The sequence below is a fragment of the Furipterus horrens genome, unplaced genomic scaffold (assembly GCF_987537825.1).
Source record: "Furipterus horrens unplaced genomic scaffold, mFurHor1.1.pri manual_scaffold_6, whole genome shotgun sequence".
NCBI lineage: Eukaryota > Metazoa > Chordata > Mammalia > Chiroptera > Furipteridae > Furipterus > Furipterus horrens.
In genome coordinates, this window is record NW_028327176.1 from 151,683,696 (window position 1) to 151,703,398 (window position 19,703).

At 44.7% G+C, this 19,703-nt stretch overlaps 1 protein-coding gene across 5 annotated transcripts in view; it reads right to left on the reverse strand.

Moving 5' to 3' along the window:
- FYN (FYN proto-oncogene, Src family tyrosine kinase) overlaps window positions 1–19,703 on the reverse strand; it is a 206,101-nt gene that overhangs the window by 6,479 nt on the left and 179,919 nt on the right. For all 5 annotated transcript variants that reach the window (XM_090279766.1, XM_090279768.1, XM_090279770.1 and 2 more), the window contains one exon: window positions 6,319–6,450. In XM_090279766.1, the coding sequence (XP_090135892.1) occupies window positions 6,319–6,450 (132 nt within the window). The remainder of the gene's footprint in view (window positions 1–6,318; window positions 6,451–19,703) is intronic.

A 19,703-nucleotide genomic window follows, 5' to 3' on the forward strand; every position in this document is an offset into this window, starting at 1 on the left:
GGTTGCCAACAGTGTCTATTGTCATGGGTGTGTGTTTTCTTTTTCTTCTCCCCTTTTGGTTTTTCCCCCTCTTTTAAACTTTCCTATTCCTCTTCTTTGAGCTACATGTTAACTCAGTAGAGCCTCCCCTCTTTTTCTTTTAATTCTTTACGGAAGAAAACACCCTCATTTTCATGGACACAGCCACTGCATTACTTCTGACTGCATCTCTCACTGTGTCTCTCAGTAGGTGACATGACATCCCTGGCCTCAGTTTCTCCATCTGTCAACAAAATACCTCAACATTTATAGTGCTTTCAACTATTTGGAAAAAAATGTCTCATATGAAAGATGAGAGTTTTGTATTATAGCTCTGCATTTATGCAGTTTCCTAATATGGACCTTGAGAGGGGCCATCTCTGTCCAGTCAGGGATTTTTAACTGTTACCTATTCAAAGTTGCCTCTGGATTCAACTATGGGTTGCAAGAGTCAGGTTATCAGACACCCAGATTACTTTTGAAAACTGAGCTCTCCATTCAGAGGAAGTGGTACTCCATTGTGCACAGGCCTTCAGCATGAGCCCTGTAGAAGGCCCTTCTGTCCACTGTCTGTTGAGTGGTGCCACGCTAGTGCCAGCAGGAAGGAAGTAGGACTAAGGCGAGGGAGCTTGCTCAGCACGCATGCCTGCTATCAGGTCATCATACGCTCTGGCTGTCCTACTGGGTAACAGGCAGGACACTTCAAGTTAGGTTTTGGTATAGGACCAAAATACCCATTCTGAGCAGACAGATGCTGTTCAGAAAGTGCAGATGAAAATAAAGCAGTGACCTTGAGAAGGCACAATAATGACAAGCTTTGTTTTTCTTCCCCTGTCTTATCAGAAAACCTCAGTTCAACTATTTTTATTAAATCCATTGTATTAATAAGTACAGAAATGCTGGCTACTCAGGTACACAGTACACAAGGGTTGTCTAGGGTAGATAATGCAGTATCATAAAGAACTCCTTTGTCCCAGAAGAGGAGACGTGAAAAGGAACATGAGGTGCCCACAAGGAATGCCATGGAAACACACAGTGGAGAGTCAGGAGCAGAGTGCAGGACAGAGCACAGGACTCAGCAGTGGGGGTCCTTTCCTGGCTGCCGTCCTCCTCACGTGCATTCTGTTCTGTCCTCTTTCCTCCTCTCATCAGCCACACTGGCCAAGAGAAACCTTGTTGGGGGAGGTGACAACATGACTCCTGGGCATTCCAGGCATGATTTCTACTCTGAGGGATCGCAGTGAGCTAAAAGGAAAAGCCTGGAGGGCAGTGGTTGGGAGCAGTGAAGGCAATGGAGAAAACCCTCTTGGCTAAGATCTGAGGTACCATCCTGCTTTCCAATCTCACTGCCGCTGAGTCCTAACCTCCTCCTACCTCAAGAAAAAGCTGCTCCTATAGGCATACTGGGCACAGCAGGAGCAAGGGTGTGGGTGACAAGGATGGGCTGCTGGGCACAGAGGGGCATACGTCTACAGTTCAGGGCTCTAAAGTATCTGAGTAGGGCAGAGGGAGGGCAAGGGTAGGATGACTAATTCTTTAAGGAAGGTACTACGGTTTCGCTAATTTCCCTTACCTCTTCAAGTCATTATGAACTGCCTAAAGGCATTCAAGAAAGTCAGGCAGCTGTCACTTGCTAAAAGATTTGAAACAGCTTCAAATGCATGATAAATGTGATGTATTTAAGAGAATGTTCAAGCTTTGCCAGTTCCTGCCAAACTCACAAAGCAGCTGTTCAGTTGGGAGCCAGGGCACACAATGGCTGGGACATTCTGCCTAGAATGGTGCTGGAACAGAGCATTTGAACCCACTACAGGGTCAACTGCCCCAACAACTTTGAGGATAGAGACTATCTCATGCCTGGGAAAATACATACTGTATTTGTATGTGGAGATGATGGAACAGAATTAAAATAGGTTGAATTAGACAATCTTGTTTCAAAAACGTCATAGGCTTAATCCTTTTGCTCCCTCGCCCCATCCCTCCATTCCTCCATCCCTCCATCTATCTAACCATCCATCCATCCATCCACCCAGTTATACATACTTGGTGAGTTTACTATGGGGCAGACACTGTGCTGGGCATTGGAACCGCATGAAAGGAGCTCCTTTCCCCTCAAATTGTTCAGAGGTACTGGGAAATACAGATACACAGAGGCTTCAGCAGAGTGTACAGGGTATCATGGAAGCAAGCAGAAGGGACAACCCATTCAGTCTGGACATGGAGAAGGCTCCACAAAGGAGGTGATGTTTGTGTTGGGCTTGGAAGGGTTCTGAGGCAGACAGTAAAGCTGAGAAGAGAGACCGGCATATGCAAGAGAGATCTCTTGGTGTGAAGGGTGGAGGTGTAGCAAGAGAAAATCATAAGCCAGACTATGTCACTCTCCTACTGAAAGCCACTCAGTGACTACCATACCACTAGGAGTAGAAGCAGAAGTCCTAACAATGACCCAGAAAGCTCTATCTGATCTGAAGGTAAAGGGAAGCCATGGACATTTTTAACTAGGAGCGTAGGATAGCTGGGTCTAGGATAATAACTGGTGGCAACAATGAAAGAATGGTGGTGGGGGTGGAGGAGGTGGGGGAGACTGAAAGCAGGAAGTCCCATGAAGACGTCACTGCATGAGCGGATGACAGCTTGACGAGGCAGTGGCAGTGGAGGCAAAGAGGAAAAGGAAGATTTTTAGGTGAAATGACAGGTTAAAATGCATAATGCTGACTTTATGTACCAACAGCACAAAAGTGCTTTTTTTTTGGTATATTTCATCTGTCATGTACCACAATCCATCAGTACAAAATCAACTCTAATCTTGGTGCAAAGAATGGCTCTAAACCTTGGCTTACAGAAAAGCAAGCTGGACTGCTCTGCTGGGAATGCAATCAGGCCAGGCTGCTACAGGGAATTTGTAGAACGGAGCTGTTTTTGTCACACATCTCGAAAGCAACCTTCTTGTCTGCTGGGGTGATGTGATTCCTGCCTGTTCATCTCAGTGTCACGTTTCAGTGTTTCTTCTTTGGCTTTAAGGCTCTCATTCAATTTGAACTTGTCCTTCTCCCCTTCCTTCTAATCCGTTCCTTTTACAAAACCTGCTGACTAACCAAGCACCCCAATGTTTTATTGTCCCCTTTTCCCTTTTGCCCTTCATTTGCTCACACCTCACATATTCCATTCTAACTTCCTTCTCTGACTCTTACTTTTGGATCTTCTTTCCTGCTTGGCAAAAATGCCTGGAAAGCTTTATAAAACCCATTTATAAGTCACCGCCTCCTCCCTCGACCTCTATCCTCACCTAACAGTCAAAGTACCTTTTCTCTGTGTGAAGGCAACACAAGGCCATTCTCAGGGATGAAAGAACTCAGAAAAATGTACCATCACACACTGTTCTTGAAGGAAAAAAAAAACAACAACAAAAAACACTAGCCAACTGCGAAGTTACTACGTGGAGATGTTGAAATGAAGTCCTGGTGGACAGGGGCTGGGAGTCTGGCCGGCAACACTCACGGGCAGGAGGACTCCGTGTGGCAGGGAGGCACCCGCCAGCAGCACACACTGGCCAACATGGCCACGTCAATAGCGGCAAGAAGGCGGAGAAGACTGGCCTTCCTTCCACGGTGACATCTGGATGAAGCTTAATGAAATTGTCTGTTCCTTAAGAATCGTTATCCTTCATTAAGGTAATAATCCTGTAATTGGAATCGTTCTGTAAAAGCCTCTCCCTGAAGAAGAGCTAACTGTGAGGTTCAGAAGTCCAATTAAATATGATTATAGCTATGTTAAAAAACAAAAACAAGAAGCACCCATGGCGAGGAACAGGCCCGGCAACAATTTTCTGTGGGGAGGAATAGCTTATGTCACTCTGCCATCGACACAGCTCCCTGGCCACCACTGCCAACCAGCCAGGCCCTGGGTCTCCCCATGGCAGTACACAGGCGCCTGGGGACAGCTCCGGCCAGCCTTCCCAGCTGCACCTCCAGGCTTCAGCTCACCGCCTTCTTCTCAGACTCATTATCCTGCAGCTCCTGAGCTGGCACCGTCCTCCCAGGCCTTGGCGCCTTCCCACGTGCCCAACCTTGTCTGGGACCCTTTTCCTTCTTCTTTGACTTGAGGAGGCAACCCCACTTGCCCTCTATTCCGTGAAGCCTCCCAGGCACAGCCCCCTCTCTCTGCCACCCTCACTGAATTAGGGCGGCTATCACAGCACCCTGCACATCAGCACTGTATGTGACTGTGCACAATCAAGTGGACTTGGTTCTCATTTCAAACTCCTCTGCCATCCTCACAGTACCTGTTGTATGGAGATACCTGAATCAGGTGCCCCTGACTCCATTATCAGAATTAAGATTCAGGGCCCACGGTGGGTAAATTCAGGTGATCCATCCCTTGAGGATGATTTCCTCTAATAACAAACAAGTAACAAAAAAGGCTGATTTTTTCCTGGATTTGATGTATATTTTATCTGTCTGACTATAAGCTCCATGAGTGCAGGGACCACATTTATTTATTGGCTTACTGCTTTACCTGCGGCACCTAAACGCGGCTCAGCTCCAGAAAGGTTTGAATCAGTGTTTGCTGAGAATATGAATGTCTTATTTGCACTTATTTCCTAGTAGAGCAAAATGCTGGGCACAATTTACACGTACTGTCGCTGTGCTGAATTAACGAATCCTAGTCTAAGCAGTAAAGCAAAGCCATTTTCTTTATGCTAAAAGCAAACTTGATCAAGAGCCTCTCCCTCAGAAGAACACACCTGCCTTCCGTCTCTGAGGCACCTGCCCCCCCCACCCCCCCCACCCCCGTCTCTGAGGCACCTGCCCCCACCCCTTTGTCTTGGCTGCTGTGTGCCACCCTGAGAAACAAAAGGCAGCTTGTATCACTGGAAGGAAAGGCTTCACAGAAATGCAAAACCAAATGAACCTTTTCCTCCCAATTGAATGTAACACACTGAGTGATTATAAACCTGGGAGGCTCAGGGAGAAATTAGTGCAAAATTCAGACAATACAAAAAGAGGGGCCTTCACATCTGCAAAATCCCAAGACCTGCACATTTCCCCCTTGAGAAGCGACTCCAAAGCGCCCATGCTGTGCTCCAGGCCCCTCCAGGGCAGCCCTTTCTTCCCAGCTGGTTGGCAACTCCCACTTGAGCGTGCCGGAGGGAGCAGCGGTCGCTGCCGCATCAATAAAGCTGACTTCCACCCTCATCTCTAAACACCCAGTGCTGGCGCCTCAGAGGCAGGGAATTTGTCAATTTTGACTCTGTGCCAACCTGGCTCTCCTAGGAGTCTCAAAGCTACACCAACCCAGAAAGAGAACCTTTCCTTCTCTGCATTTTCTGAAGATGACCAGAAATGATCATAAATGAACAAAGGGATTACAAATTAATCTGCATGCACTGGCTCCTCTGACTGCAAAGATACCATTACAAATCCAGGATTTGCACGAGACCTCAATTCCTCGTTAATCTCCACTATCATTTCTATCGCTGCCTTTTCTTTTTTTTTTTAAAGCTCCTTTCTTAGGCAGAGAATGTGGGGGAGCTGTGTTCTTTCTTCTCTCAGCAGTAACTGAAAAATATGTCCTTAACATTTCAGAAAGCAGATCGTCCCTGCACTATAACCACTAAAGCGTGGAGGTGAAATGGCACGAGTGTCCTTTATGTCACCATCTGTCTAAATTAATGAATTTAAGCACGAATAACCTAAACCTGTGGTTTCTTTGAGAACCATGAATCTGATCCTCAGAAAAATTCTAGGGCCTTAGAATCTCCAACTTCTTTACATTACACTTGCTTTTTTTGTACATAGTGTATTTTGACTGTTCAGAATTGGGCAGTGAGTGGCCTCTGGCCATCTGGAGCGGGGCCTGCAGAGAGAACAGGTCCTGGCATCTTCCTGCAGCTTCATTCCATGGGTCAGTGGTACAGAGTAATCAAAAAGCAGTAGGGGCTTTTCTCCTTCTCTTTCCCAGAAGAGTCTGCAAACTCTATTCAGGCAGACGTGCTGCCTGACATTTCTGCTCTGGGAGCCAGACACACAGTCCTACTGAGAGAGGAGATTCCTTGAACTGAGGTGGACCGAAGCACTTATACCAGCTGCTAATAACATTAATCCTGGCACACAATTCATGTGGCTCTTTGTGTACATACTACAGTGGTTCTCTGTTCTGCGTTTCTCTAGCCAAATACCTCCTTACGTTCTTCAAACTCATGCTGAGCAGAAAGCTGAGAGGCACATGGGGTGAGGTTTCCTCCCACTGTATGAGAGAACATCCAATCAGAGGCCCATTTCTGCTGGGTCCTGTGCTTACCTGGGTAGGGCACTCTTCCTTTGGTGACCAGCTCTGTGAGTAAGATTCCAAAAGACCACACATCAGACTTGATTGTGAACCTCCCGTAGAGGGCTGCTTCGGGGGCTGTCCACTTAATGGGAAACTTTGCACCTGCGGAAAGAACACCTGGTTACTCGTGAAACAGAGAGCATCACACTGAGTATGGGGTTGGGGAGGAAAAGCACTTGGAAACCACTTTCATGGGAGCAGGTTCACAGCGAGGATGGGAAGGAGGTGACATGAGGAATGAACTAGGACTGAGAAGCTGTCGGGTCTAGTCCTGGCTCTGTGACCTTGAGCAAGCAGTTGAATTTTAATTTTCCCATCAAAGAGTTATATTATACTTCAAAGCATCTTTAAACTCTGGTTTCTGGAACTTAAATCTATGGCTACATTGAATGCCATAGATTTCATCTGAAGGTGAATCTAACTTGTGAATTAGGAAACTAATATATATATTAGTTTTGGAACAATGTTATATTTTAATAAATACACACAAGCATTAAATCATAACACTGCTCTCATGAATCCTTTGGTATATAAGACCATAGTTTGTTCTTAGGAGGTGCATAAAAACCAAATCAAACTACCAGCTTCTCCCAGGGTGGAGACAATTCACTGAAGCCCAGGTGTCCTGGCTTTGTTTCCCTAGGCCTCTCTCACCTATAGCAGAGAAATGATTTTGCCTCTGGCTATTTCCCTCCCTCCACTCTCTTTCTTCCCTCTACCCATTCCCCCTGGTTAGCAGCCATCTTTAACCCTGGGATAGTTTTTTCTTCTGTACTGTGTGATCCCTTTCTTACCTACCTACCTTTCTCATGCCAGCCAGAGAGGCTACTACAGAATGTTTGTTTTTTCAAAAAGCAGTCTTGCCTCCATGACTGTCTTATGAGTCTCTGATTTCCCAAGACCAAGGAGCAAATTTCATGCCTAAGTCTGTAGAATCTTTTCTTCTAAATTTCTCCAATTGTGAAAAGAATTCTCTCTTTAATCCAAAAGGAAGGGTGGGGTCCACCCTACTCTTTACGAGGCTAGATGTGTGAGCAGGGAATTAACATGGATTCAGTAGCCTGTGCTCTCACACAATCGGCTCAGCAATTAGAAAGCAGAGCCACAGATTGCATTGAACAAACTAAAAGGAAAACACAAGGAACTTCTATTACTAATGTAAACACAATTATAGGTTTAAAGCATGATAACTTAGGAGCTCATAAGAAAATCATACAAAGGTTAACAAAAATCAGAAGTTTTCCTACTATCTCCTATAAAAAGTCACAATGAGCAAAATGGCAAATGATTAACATCTTTAAATTAGTATGGTTTTAATAACCAGAGGAATGATAAATTACAGCAATTAGATGCTTGTTTTAAATACAGTACATGATAACATCTTTAGCAAATCTAGCTGGAATTTTCTGGCAATATAATTTTCCTTTCCATCTCTTCTATGTTAATGTGAAATGAAATAAAAAAAGAATCCTACTATTTCATTATGTGGCATCTCCCATTAACACTGGAGCAGAGAAGTTATTCTGTAGTTTGCATTTCCTTTCATGCTTTGAGTTATTTGTAATTAGCTGTTTCTCAAGCATAATTATTTATCTCTGTCCTTAAGGGCTGCACAATTCCACACAAGGCCTGGTATTCTTTGAACAGTCATTTGGTTTTAAAAGTTTCTATCACGGTATTCTTCTCACACTTTCTATCCTTGAGCATTCTGTTCACGCAGCTTTGGACTCTGAGCCGCTGAGATTAATGTGATAGATTTTCTTCAGTGTCAAGAGCAGACTTTGCCCTGGACCAAACCTCAGCTGGAGTTCTCTCTCATTTCAGAGAATTAAAGGTATATTACATTTATTCCTATTTAAACCATCTCTTGTGCCAAATGGCTTAGAAATCTATGTCCATCTTTGAAGTAAATAGAACATCTTCTCTACTGTGCAGACACAAATCCTGTAAATAAAATGACAAGTGAAGGAGCCTTTCTTCCCTTCTTGAAATCACTAACATTGATGAAGGTGTGTGTGTTGCTGAAAATAAACTACTTAAAATTTTATAAAGGCATTTTGGATTTTCTGAGAGATTAAAAAAAACACAACCCAGATTTCAATATATCAGCCAGTTGTGCTAGTCTGCTTTATTTCCTCATTATAACATCTACAACAAGAATTATAATATATACAATTTGAAAAAATAAGTTAAAACAAAGGCTGTAATGACTGTAATAGGAAACCATTTGTAGATAGGTGTTTTGATTTAACAGCAAGAGCTCACTTAAATTTATCTTGTACTAGTTTTCTTTCTGCCTAATGTATTTATACCTAATACATTTTGGAGGGGGAAAAATGAGGAATGTCTTTGTCCAATTTCTCCTACTTCTTTTTCAGCCTTAAAATAGTGAGTACTGTCGACAAAAGGAGGTTCTCTAAAGATAGCTCATATTTTCCTTTTCAAGGAAGATAAAGATTAATAAATTAAAGCAGCTATAAGCTGTTCATCATAATGAAGGTTTTAACAAAATAAGGAATCTATGCCCATTCTTCTATTCATCTCATTACCTCAGCTTCCCCTCATCCTGTTTTCCCACCTCCTGAGGGTACAGATGCAGTTCCAAATGTGGGACAGAGCACCTGGAGTTTTGGGCAGGGGCCTTTGTAAATGGCCACGCAGGCTGCACACTGCAAACCCTGGTCTATGAGAAGGACTTCCCTAAGGGAGTCCAGTGTCTCACCTATGCCATCCAGAAGGTGGCCCTGCTGGGAGCTGTGAGGAGCTCCCTCCTTCAGTGAAGTTAGGAAAGCTCAGATACCTGTAAGGAAGGCTCCTGGGTGCAAACATTCATTGCCTTTCCCTTGAAAGTAAAGTTCCGTCCCCTCAGATTTTTTCACAGACATTGTGGCGGGCAAAAAGTCAGGATCAAAGTTGTCTTCTAAGCAGTATGGATTTGTTGAAAAAAGGAGACAACGTCAGGAGACCTACACCACAGTGAACTTGGTATTGGTATGTAATCAGCTGACTCTTCTCGAAATTCTGTTTGGGAGCAGGGTTCAGATGCCAATGCAATTTCCTCTCTTCACTGTACTGGAGGAAACGTAGCGAACTAAGCAGGTGTGATGAACTAAAAAAATAAAGGAATTACCATCACTCCAGTTTTTTTTCTTACTGAATTACTTTAACAGTTCAGGATTCTTTTAAGCCAATAGACAAAGGCCATGCATCATATGCATGATGTATATGTGGTATTTATGTGTGGACTTGAGAGCATCCTTCCCATGGACTGTCTGCCAGGCAGAGTTCACCACCTCCCAAGGTAAACTCATTGCTGAAAGCTTGACTTGGTGTTCTCACTGGGGCCCATGTCCTGGAACCACCAGAAATGTAGGCTGCCTTTGCACTTTAGTCATTTACTTCCCTGGAATTGCATTGAGGACTTGTTAGCCTTACTCTGAATCATTTCCTGTGATGAGAAAACATACCAGCATTTTAAATAATAATCTCTGATACACACCTCAATGTTGTTTCTCAAAATTCTTACTCACTGTCTTGGCTTCAATGGCTCTCTTAATTCCAATGACACTTGTACTTCTATCACCAGATCGGACCTCCCTTCCAAGTTCCTGACTTCCTCAATATCTCCACTGGGAGGTCTCAAAGGGCCTCTCAAATACAACCTCCGAAATTTATCTTACCCACAATTCTGCTTCTCTTTGAGGGTCTGCTGCCTTGTAAACTGCCTGGTTGGTGATGGCAGCGTGCCGCGCCGCCTCCTGATCTGGGCGCTCTGTCAATTTGCTCTTCGCGGTGCGCTCAAGTAGCAGCACAGAGCCACCTGGAGAAGCACTGAGTCGTCTTGGGCCTCGGCTGCTTTATCATTCCCCACACACTGAGGCCAACTCACTGCCCTCACTCCTGTCCTCACTCGTTCACAATCACCTGCCTGGACTTCCTGCAGCAGCCTTCCAACTGGGCCCGCCAGCATAGTCTGGTCCCTCCTCTCTACTTCTCCAGACTCTTCTTGTGATCCTGGGGCTTACGCTCTGCTCTGTCACCCCACCGGCAACCTCTCCACTGACCTCTGACTGTTCTTACCTGCTGCAGGGCCATGGGACAGGCTGTTCCCTCTGTCTAAAGTTCTCACCCCGCTCCCGTTCCACGGTTATGCCTGTTCCTCCTTTGTTCCGGTGTGTTACCGGCGCAGGGAACCTTTGCCTGAGCACCAAGGCTGAGGTAGGCGCCCTCGCTTTGCGCTGCCGGCGTCCAGTTCTTTGTAGCTATTACCATTCAAGGGCAAAGGCTGCATTACAAGTATCTCCCACGTCTGAAACTTTGCAATGATGCCACTCTGCTTTTACAAAAGACCTACATTAGTACCTGCTTCGGCTAACCGAAAGAGGATTTTCACTTTTACAAAAAAAGGCAAAGAGCAAAAATAGCGTTGCTGTTTGTTTCATCGTGAGCATTCCGGAGGCAGCACCCAGAGCAGCGAGCGCGGCCCGCCACGCCCCTGCGTTGGGTCTGTGAGTACCTGTGCTGGATCTCGATTTACTCTGCACGTACGCAGGCCCCTTGTATCTTGCTAAGTGGCCCCAGGCCTGGCACTAGCAGCAGTTGGCCTTGGTTCACAGCCTGGCCTCACTAGGGCACTTCCAAGCTCAGCACAAACGGCAGCCAGACAGATTGCTTTATAGCTTATGCCACGTGGCCCTAGACAGCACACAGGTGGGCACCAGAGCCCTGCTGAAGTAAGTCCTGCTCTGTGGAGTGGGCCCCTGCATCGCTGATCCTCCTCAGAGGGCAGAGGCTGGTGGTCAGTGGTCACAGCCAGTCCTTGCAGCTGACTGGCCTGGGTAAATCCCTCTAGCAATCAAGGCTCAACTACAAGAGGAGGGTGTACTCAGCCCACACTAAAGGCACACCTTGAGGACCCAGCTTGGGTGATAGGGGAGATTGTTCACTGGACCCTACAGGACACCTACTACATTAGGCCACATTACCAAGACACGGAGTCAAAGCAGCTCTACCTAATACACAGAAACAAACACAGGGATGCTGCCAAAATAAGGAGACAAAGGAACATGGCCCAAATGAAAGAACAGATCAAAACTCCAGAAAAAGAACTAAACAGAATGGAGATAAACAATCTTACAGATGCAGAGTTCAAAACACTGGTTATAAGGATGCTCAAGGAACATAGTCAGGACCTCAACAGCATAAAAAGATCCAGTCAGAAATGAAGGTTACACTAATTGAAACACAGAACAATTTACAGGGAATCAACAGTAGAGTGGATGAAGCTGAGAAGTAAATCAATGATTTGGAACATAAGGAAGCAAAAAACAACCAACCAGAACAGCAAGAAGAAAAAAAGAATCCAAAAAAAAACCCTGAAGATAGTATAAGGAGCTCTGGGATAACTTCAAGTGTTCCAACATTCACATCATACGGTGCCAGAAGGAAAAGAGAAGAAGCAAGAAATTGGAAACCTATTTGAAAAAATAATGAAAGAAAACTTCCCTAATTTAGTGAAGGAAATAGACATACAAGTCCAGGAAGCACAGAGAGTCCCAAATAAGATGGACAAAAAGAGGACCACACCAAGACACATCATTATTAAAATTCCAAAGGTTAAAGATAAAGAGAGAATCTTAAAAGCAGTGAGACAAAAGCAGTTAGTTACCTACAGGTGAGTTCCCATAAGACTGTCAGCTGATTTCTCAAAAGAAACTTCGCAGGCTAGAAAGGATTGGCAAGGAATATTCAAAGTAATGAAAAGCAGGGACCTACAGCCAAGATTAATCTATCCAGCAAAGCTATCACTCAGAATCAAAGGGCAGAGGAAGAGTTTCCCAGACAAGAAAAAGCTAAAGGAGTTCATCATTACCAAATCATTATTATATGAAATGTTAAAGGGACTTATTTAAGGAAAAAAGATCAAAACAAACAAGCAGAACAGAAACATAATTACGGATATGGAGAACAGGCTGATGGCAGCCAGATGGGAGGGGGGTTGGGAGGACAGGTGAAAAGGTGAAGGGATTAAAAAGCGCAGAATAGACAGGGGGATGTAAAGTACAGTATAGGAAATGGAGAAGCCAAAGAACTTATATGCATGACCCATGGACAGGAACAAGGTGTGGGGATTGCCTGAAGTGGGGGATACTGGGTTGAGAGGGGCAAAGGAGGGAAATATTGGGACAACTATAATAGCATAATCAATAAAATATAATTTAAAAAACCATTAAAAAAGAACTTTGGATCCCACCCTAAGTGTGATGGGAAGCCGCTGAAGCTTGTGAGCAGAGTGAGATGACATCCCCCCTCATTCTTTCTCCTTGTTTTTGATACATGGAAAATAACATATTATTACCTTGAGAATGATTTGTGATGAGACAGAATGTGAAAAGCATTTTGACTTTTCAAAACTCTCGAAAAGCATCATGACATTTCAAGGCCCATGGGTGTCTGTTAGCAATTAGCAACTGGGTAGATTATGCTTCGATCGTTACTTCTGTCATCATGTTTATTTAAGTCATGATGGCTCTAGGCATATTTGTGCTATTTTTGCCCACTTTTCACATTTGAATAATTCTAATAATCTCAGGGACAAAGTAGTAAAACTTAGCATGCTCTAACACTTTGTAAAACTCAAGTGTTTCTATGAGAAATGTTCTTCCCCGATGTGCTTCCTTTCTTTCCAAACATTTCTTTGTTCTGATGAGGCTCTTCTTCATTCTCCCACTCTAATTACAAGTGTCCGAGGGGCCTCAGTGTTGCAAACTCTTCTCTCCCTGCTGTTCCCTTGGGGAAGAGACCTTCTCTCCCAAGTGTCTCTCATGACTAGCCCTGCCCGTCATGTCTCTGTGTGAATGGGGCTGGATACACCACACAGATTTAGTCTCCCACCTGAAGGCTTCCTTTTTGATTTGCCACTGTCTAAGGGACAAAATCTCAAATGTGTCAACTATGAATCTAAATTGAGTTTTCATCAAATCATCTTACTACATATTAAGACATTTTATTATAAAGGAGATTCTTGAAACTAGGTAAAAATTTACTAAATGACTCACTTATACAGTTTATTCTTGCTTTAATACTTTAGGATGCAAACAGAGTCCCTTTTCACTATCTCTCTTCTGGGGGTCAGATAACTATTCTGCCAGGCTTCAAGGTGAAAAACCTGAAAGTAGGCTGGCACTTCTCCCTTCCCTTAAACATCTGCTCTAATCCAGCACCAAGGTCTATTGTTTCCCTTTGACATGGCTCTCAAACTTGCCCTGTCTTATTTAAGCTCTCTGCCAAAACTGGCTTGGGTCCTCACCTGTCTGTTAAATCCTCCTTCCACTGTGCCCTGCTCATTGTCCATCCAACTACAGTTGATGGCACAGGTCCACCTATACGTGGATTTTTATAACCGATCCATAGTTCAAACCTGAGTACCTCAAGGGTCAACTTCACAGTTGGGAATTCATGTTTTTGGAGGGTTGACTATAATTATATATGGATTTTTGATGGTGTAGGAGGTTAGCGCCCCTAACCCCCACATTGTTCAGGGTCAGTTGTAATCGCTTTAAACCTCTGCTTCATAATGCCCCTACTCCAAGCATGTAGTGGGCTCCCTGCTACATTTAATCAAAATCCCCCACCTGGTTTTCATGAACCCATATATCTATTCAACTTTGGTTCTTGCTACCCCAAACACAGTTATTCTAGTCTAGTTTGCTTTCTCATAACCTGTACCTGCACTTGGCATTATCATTCTTGCTTCTTATACATTAGCTTGTTCTAAATGACATCTCTCCTTCCGCCTGCTTAGCTAAAGCCTATTCAGCTCACGTCTCACTTCCTTCATGAAGTCATCTGTGATTACTCCAGCCCTCACTGGTCTGCAATGCACTTGGGGCCATCTCTATAAGCAATAATTTAATGCTTGACAATAGTTTGCTTCCACAATAGCTAAACATACACTGAGTGCTCATTGTCAGGCACCATGCTAAGTGCTTTACAAATAGGAAGTTGATATCAATAATAGTCCTGTTCTGTAGAAGAGGAAACTGAACGCGGAGAGGTAAAACGATATGCCAAAGGACAGGTAAAAACGGTGGAATGGGGATTTGAACCAAAGGAGTCTGGCTCCAGAGCCCAAGCACTCAAACATGATACATTATGCTGCCATTCCTATGTCTCCAACATGTCTTTGTACTAGTTCTACATGTGTTATTTTTTCATCTTTAAATAGAATGGAAGTCCTCTGAGGTTGGAGGCCATGTTTTACACTTCGGTTCTTCCACACTACTTTGCCTGAGGCTGGTTAAACAGCAACTGCTCAATAAATACTTTTACTGGCTAGAGGGTCAATCCAGTGATGTATCTAACACTCTAATGACCAAAGATATTCTCCTCCTTTACATCGATTTAATCCAACTACACAAAGAAAAGAGTGACACTGCAGCAGTGTGACAAGCTAATAATCACCCTCTAGGACAGTCTGACTGAACGCTCCTGTTCTTTAAGTGAAAACAGGATGACCAGGACAGATTGTCCCAACCCCAGGCGCTCCATTCCAGTTAATGAAGGTCCTCTATCCCTCGTGGCCATGCAATCTAATCTGTTTTCTTCTGCCTCAAACAGAAACGGTTCTTACTTTATTGGTGACTTACTGTGTTTTATTCATCTTTATATGTTAAGATGCTGGCAGAGGCATTTCAAAAGCAAAAAGGAAGATGGCAGAGACCTCTGCTCCCAAGTCCAGCTCTTTCACTCTGTGTGTGTAAACTGACCAGGAAGCAGGGCTCCCTAGCGAATGCTCTTCAGTGCCCATGCGAAGAGGCCCACCTGTGGGCTGAGCTGAGCTTGAAGGGTCATTTGTGGTAGGTCTGGGATAGTCATTTAGGAAAGGAGCTTCGGAGTCAGATCTGGGCTTGTACACTGAATTTTCTGGGTGACCATTTAAAACCTCCCTCAGTTTCAGTCTCTTTATTTGTAAATTAGGGATGATGATAACCTTGTAAGGTTGTGGAGAGAATTATAAATAAATGTGAGGTTCTCAGCACAGCACCTTGTAATAGCTAAATAAATGCCAGATATTATTTTCCTTGGGTAGTAGTGTAAAGGCACTGAGTAGCACGCGTTAGGTTAGCCAAAGCTTTCCAAACTTCAAGAGAGGGAAGAAGCTGAAGAAACCTAATACACTCATCAATCAATCACTGAGAACTTACTGAGTGTCCAGTGAGTCCTCAGCACAGTGGGAGGCACTCCTGAGAGAGCCTAGCATATAGGTCACCTTCTACCCTAGGACTTCCCAGGCAGCAGGGGAGACGAAGCTCACAGCCCAATCCACCAGGGAGCCAACTGTGATGCTGGCTTTAGGAAGAACAGGGCTCAGGAGAGAGGGAAAGAGGAACAGCACAGGGAAGGGGGGCCCTGGGTAGAGGTGACCACACGGCAATGCTGCAGTGTGGCCCACAGCTGTCCCTAGGTGAGGCTCAGGGCAGGGGCCAGCACCAGTCTCGGTGGGGTCCAGCTCAATGACAGGCTCTTGCTGGAGAGCTGGACTGTCAAGGCTTATTTTTTTGTCCCGGTGAGCAGGCCAATTTCATAGCCCTGTCTCAGAAAATATTCCCTCTGGCTAAAAAACTGGGCCAAAGTGGAGAAGGCAAAACCAGTGCAGAATAACAGAACCCAATCATTCTTACAGAGAATACAAGTGGTGCCTCGGCAGCATTTTCAAGGAGGAAAGGCGTCAGTGTCAATAACAAACCCTGGTTTTCTGAACCAAAGATCCACCAGAGCCCTCTTTAATTATGAAGCCACAAACTCTGCAAATTATTCTATTCAATATTAATACTGTGGAGCACTTCAGCTTTCAAGTTACCCTGGGGAATAAAGGAAAAGAAATCACAAACTATGCTAGTAACAGGAAGCTGATTACATGGGGAAGTGGGGGTGACAAGGCAGGGCTAGGCCAGGATATCCTGTGAAAGAGGTAAAATCAAAGCTGACCTGACCTGGAACTTTGTGGTTATTCAAACAAAACAATGATTTCAAACCCAGTAAAACCTGGCAAAGGAAAACTCAGAATTTTTACACTAGGCCAAACGAATGACTTTCACATTTTCCAAACACGTCTGGAATAATACAACTGTGTGTTTTCCAGTTATTCCTGGTGACATATTCTGCTGAAACGTCTACTTTAAGTTCATAATGTTTTAGTATCATGCTTTAAAAATAAAAATAAATGACAAGTAAATGGCACAATGGAGTGAGATGACATTCCATCTGAAATGCATGAGGGTGAGCAGGGTGTTCAAAAGAAAAGAGACAGGGAGCAGGGAGGAGGGCTGTCTCACTGGGGACGCGGGCAGAGGAGGGGCAGGCTTGGCTGAGGAAGACAAGCATCGAGGACCAGAGGCAGGGCCTGAACGCAGTGCAAAGACAAAGCTGACTACCTAGGCACAGGCCCAGACTGGCGTAGCTGAATTCGCAGAAGAAATGTTCAGGCTGAGAGGGGTGAGCAAAGTCCCAACGGGAGCCCCAGGTTGAGGACCAGACAGGAAAGGGATGGATGGAAGGTCCATTCATGGGGGCAGAGGGGAGCAAACCCAGCCACCAGGCAGAATGGGGGATGAGACTGAAGTCAAGGCACCTGTCCTGGCATCTTGTTCAAGTTGGAAAGGATGGGCAGGAAGATGGACTATGGAAGGGTGGGATAGCCTTACATGAGAGAAAACAGAAAGGCTGTGATGTTCCTTCTGTGATGGAGCCAGGAGAGGGCAGGAGGCTCTCGGCTGCTTGCCTGTCCCCATCACCTTCCTCTCATTGGTGACCAATGACAACCCAGGATAACTCTGACAATCCAAAAATAAAAAACAAAATTAATAAGCATCTCCTGAAATCATGGGTATTTGGTCCCTTTACTTTCAGAAAGAAAAGCTAAGAAACACCAAGGGGACTGTCCCTGAAGGCAGACTGTGTTGGGGGCTTGTTTAAGTGGTTGCCTTGGGTGGAATTCAGGAGGAACCTTGCTTGCTATTCTAGAACCAAAGCTGTGATAAATTCCAATTACCCTTCTATCTTTCCAAGGGCCAAAAGGAAAGCAATATTAGGATGAAAATTCTGATTCACAGCCCTAGAGGATAAACACTAACTGTGGACTTTTATCCAGGACAACAGGCAAGAAGCTGTACGCAGAGCCCCATATGGTGTTGTTCAGGATGGTGAGAACTCAGACTAAGTAGTAAATGGAGGTTTGGGATATAGCCCAAAACAGAAATTATTCCAAGAATCCAGCCACCCTGGAAGGGGCCAAGGGTCTGGGTCAATCTGACATCACGCCATGAAGTATGCTAGGCAGCGAGGACAAGCACTGGGGTTTGGGGTGCTGCTTGGGAACAGCTGGTGACCATATTGAGGGTTTGGTCGGGATTAGGAAGAAACGGAAGGAAAAGAAGATATACACATAACAACAGCCACTTTGGGGTTGCTTTTTCAAACTGCCCCCCACCATGCCTGTGCCCTTGGGTGCACCAGTGTGATGCTGCTGTGCACCCGCCTTTGGCTGAAAGAAGCAGAGGCTTCAGAACGTGGGGCAGCTTTCACATGCGCTGCCTGTCCCTGATTACCCAAATAATACAAGGGCAGGGGTTCCTTTTTTAGCAAAGCAAGACAAGGAAGTCAAGTGACACTTGATGTTTGATGGCAGTCTGCAGTTCCTATTTACACACTTTACAATCACAGAGTGGTGACCATCTGCTTCCTTATGGGTGATTACTAAGGAACATGGGATGCAGAGACCAATGACTTGGTCTTGACCATTCAGAAACCACCACCAATCACTCTGCCCAAGACAGTACAAAGGAGAAGATACCTGTGTGGAATACAAGGCGTAATAAAGAGGAAAGGTATTCAGACAAGAGGCTCTCAGGGACAGGGCCTTACAGCAGACCCATCTGTGTCCTCTGGGCAGTCAGGGTGCTGCCTGCCCCACTACGGGAGTGGAAGAAATGAGCCCAGCCCTCCCCCACAACAGTTTTAATCTAAAAGAGACGGGTAGGCTAGGGTGAGCTAAGTCCCTTTATTTTCATTTTACTCCTTGGCTTTCCATATGTCCTTTCTCTGAGGGAAATGGGTGGTCTGTACTGTCCCAACCCCCTCCCTGCAGTCTGACCCCTATTGCTGAGGTTAACCTGGCCTCACAGCTGGGCTGTGGCTCAGCAGATACCCAAAGCGTCCCTCTCTTGGAAATGTGGGACTGTAAAAGGCAGAATACAAATGAAGGCGCTTTTCTCCCTAGCGACAGAAGTGCACCAAATCCAGGATCTGGGAGGATTGATGAGAACCAGGCTCGGTTCAGGCTGCAGCCTGTCTGCTCAGCAGGAATGATGGCTCCAACCCGGCCACCAGCAGGGCCTTCTGCAGGAGCCTCCAGCTCTCACCAGACAGCCCCTGGGGACCCATGTGTGGTCAGTTCAAACAAATGAGTTTCCTGCTCCGGACTTAAAACAATGGCTGCATTGCAAAGGGTTTGCTTTTTGTTAAAGGACGGTTTACTTCTCCAGCATGGGAAGAATTAGATTAAATTCAATAATTAAAAGTGCCCTCCCCCAGTCACTGTTCAGGTCACAGCACATTGTGGGAATTGCAATGCTGTTGCTGACAGAGAACAAGAAACGCATGTGCGGACAGGGGCAGAGGGAGGGCATCTCATGGCGAGATCAGCCTTGATCTGCCACCGGATTACAGGGGCCTCAGAAGAGGCTGATTAATAATTCTGCAGGAGCCCTTGAGCTGGAAAGCTGGTGTTCTGAGTCTGATAATCCCCAGTCCTAGTAATACAAAGGAAGGACAGGAATTGAATTCACAGCTCTGAATTGTGAAATTCGACATATGAATGAAATAGGGATCCACTTCTTCCTGACTGTTTGTCAACCTAGCTGCCTGGTTGTGTTAAATGGCTACTGTGCTTTTTGAATCCAAAATCTGATTATATTTAATTAGTACAGGCATCTGGGATTTCTAATACACAAAGAGTTATTAAAGTAACAAATCTTTCTAAAATATGTTCTCTATGAAAGAATGTGTTAATTTATGCAGTAACAATTTTTTAACATGAAATAATTAACATGAAAACTGCAACAATTATGAATTTTTTGCAGTCTAATTTATACATGAATTTTCCTCCAGATAATAATCTATTCAACTTAAATCCTCAATACTGAGAGCATTTGAACAGAGGCATTTTTCTTTTCCTACTTAATACACAAACCTAAACTTACAGCAGGTCTTATACAAAGTTCTGGATGCCCATTTTTCCCCACATTTCAAAGATCCAGAGATTAAATTGCCTTAACATTTGTTTCCTCAACAAT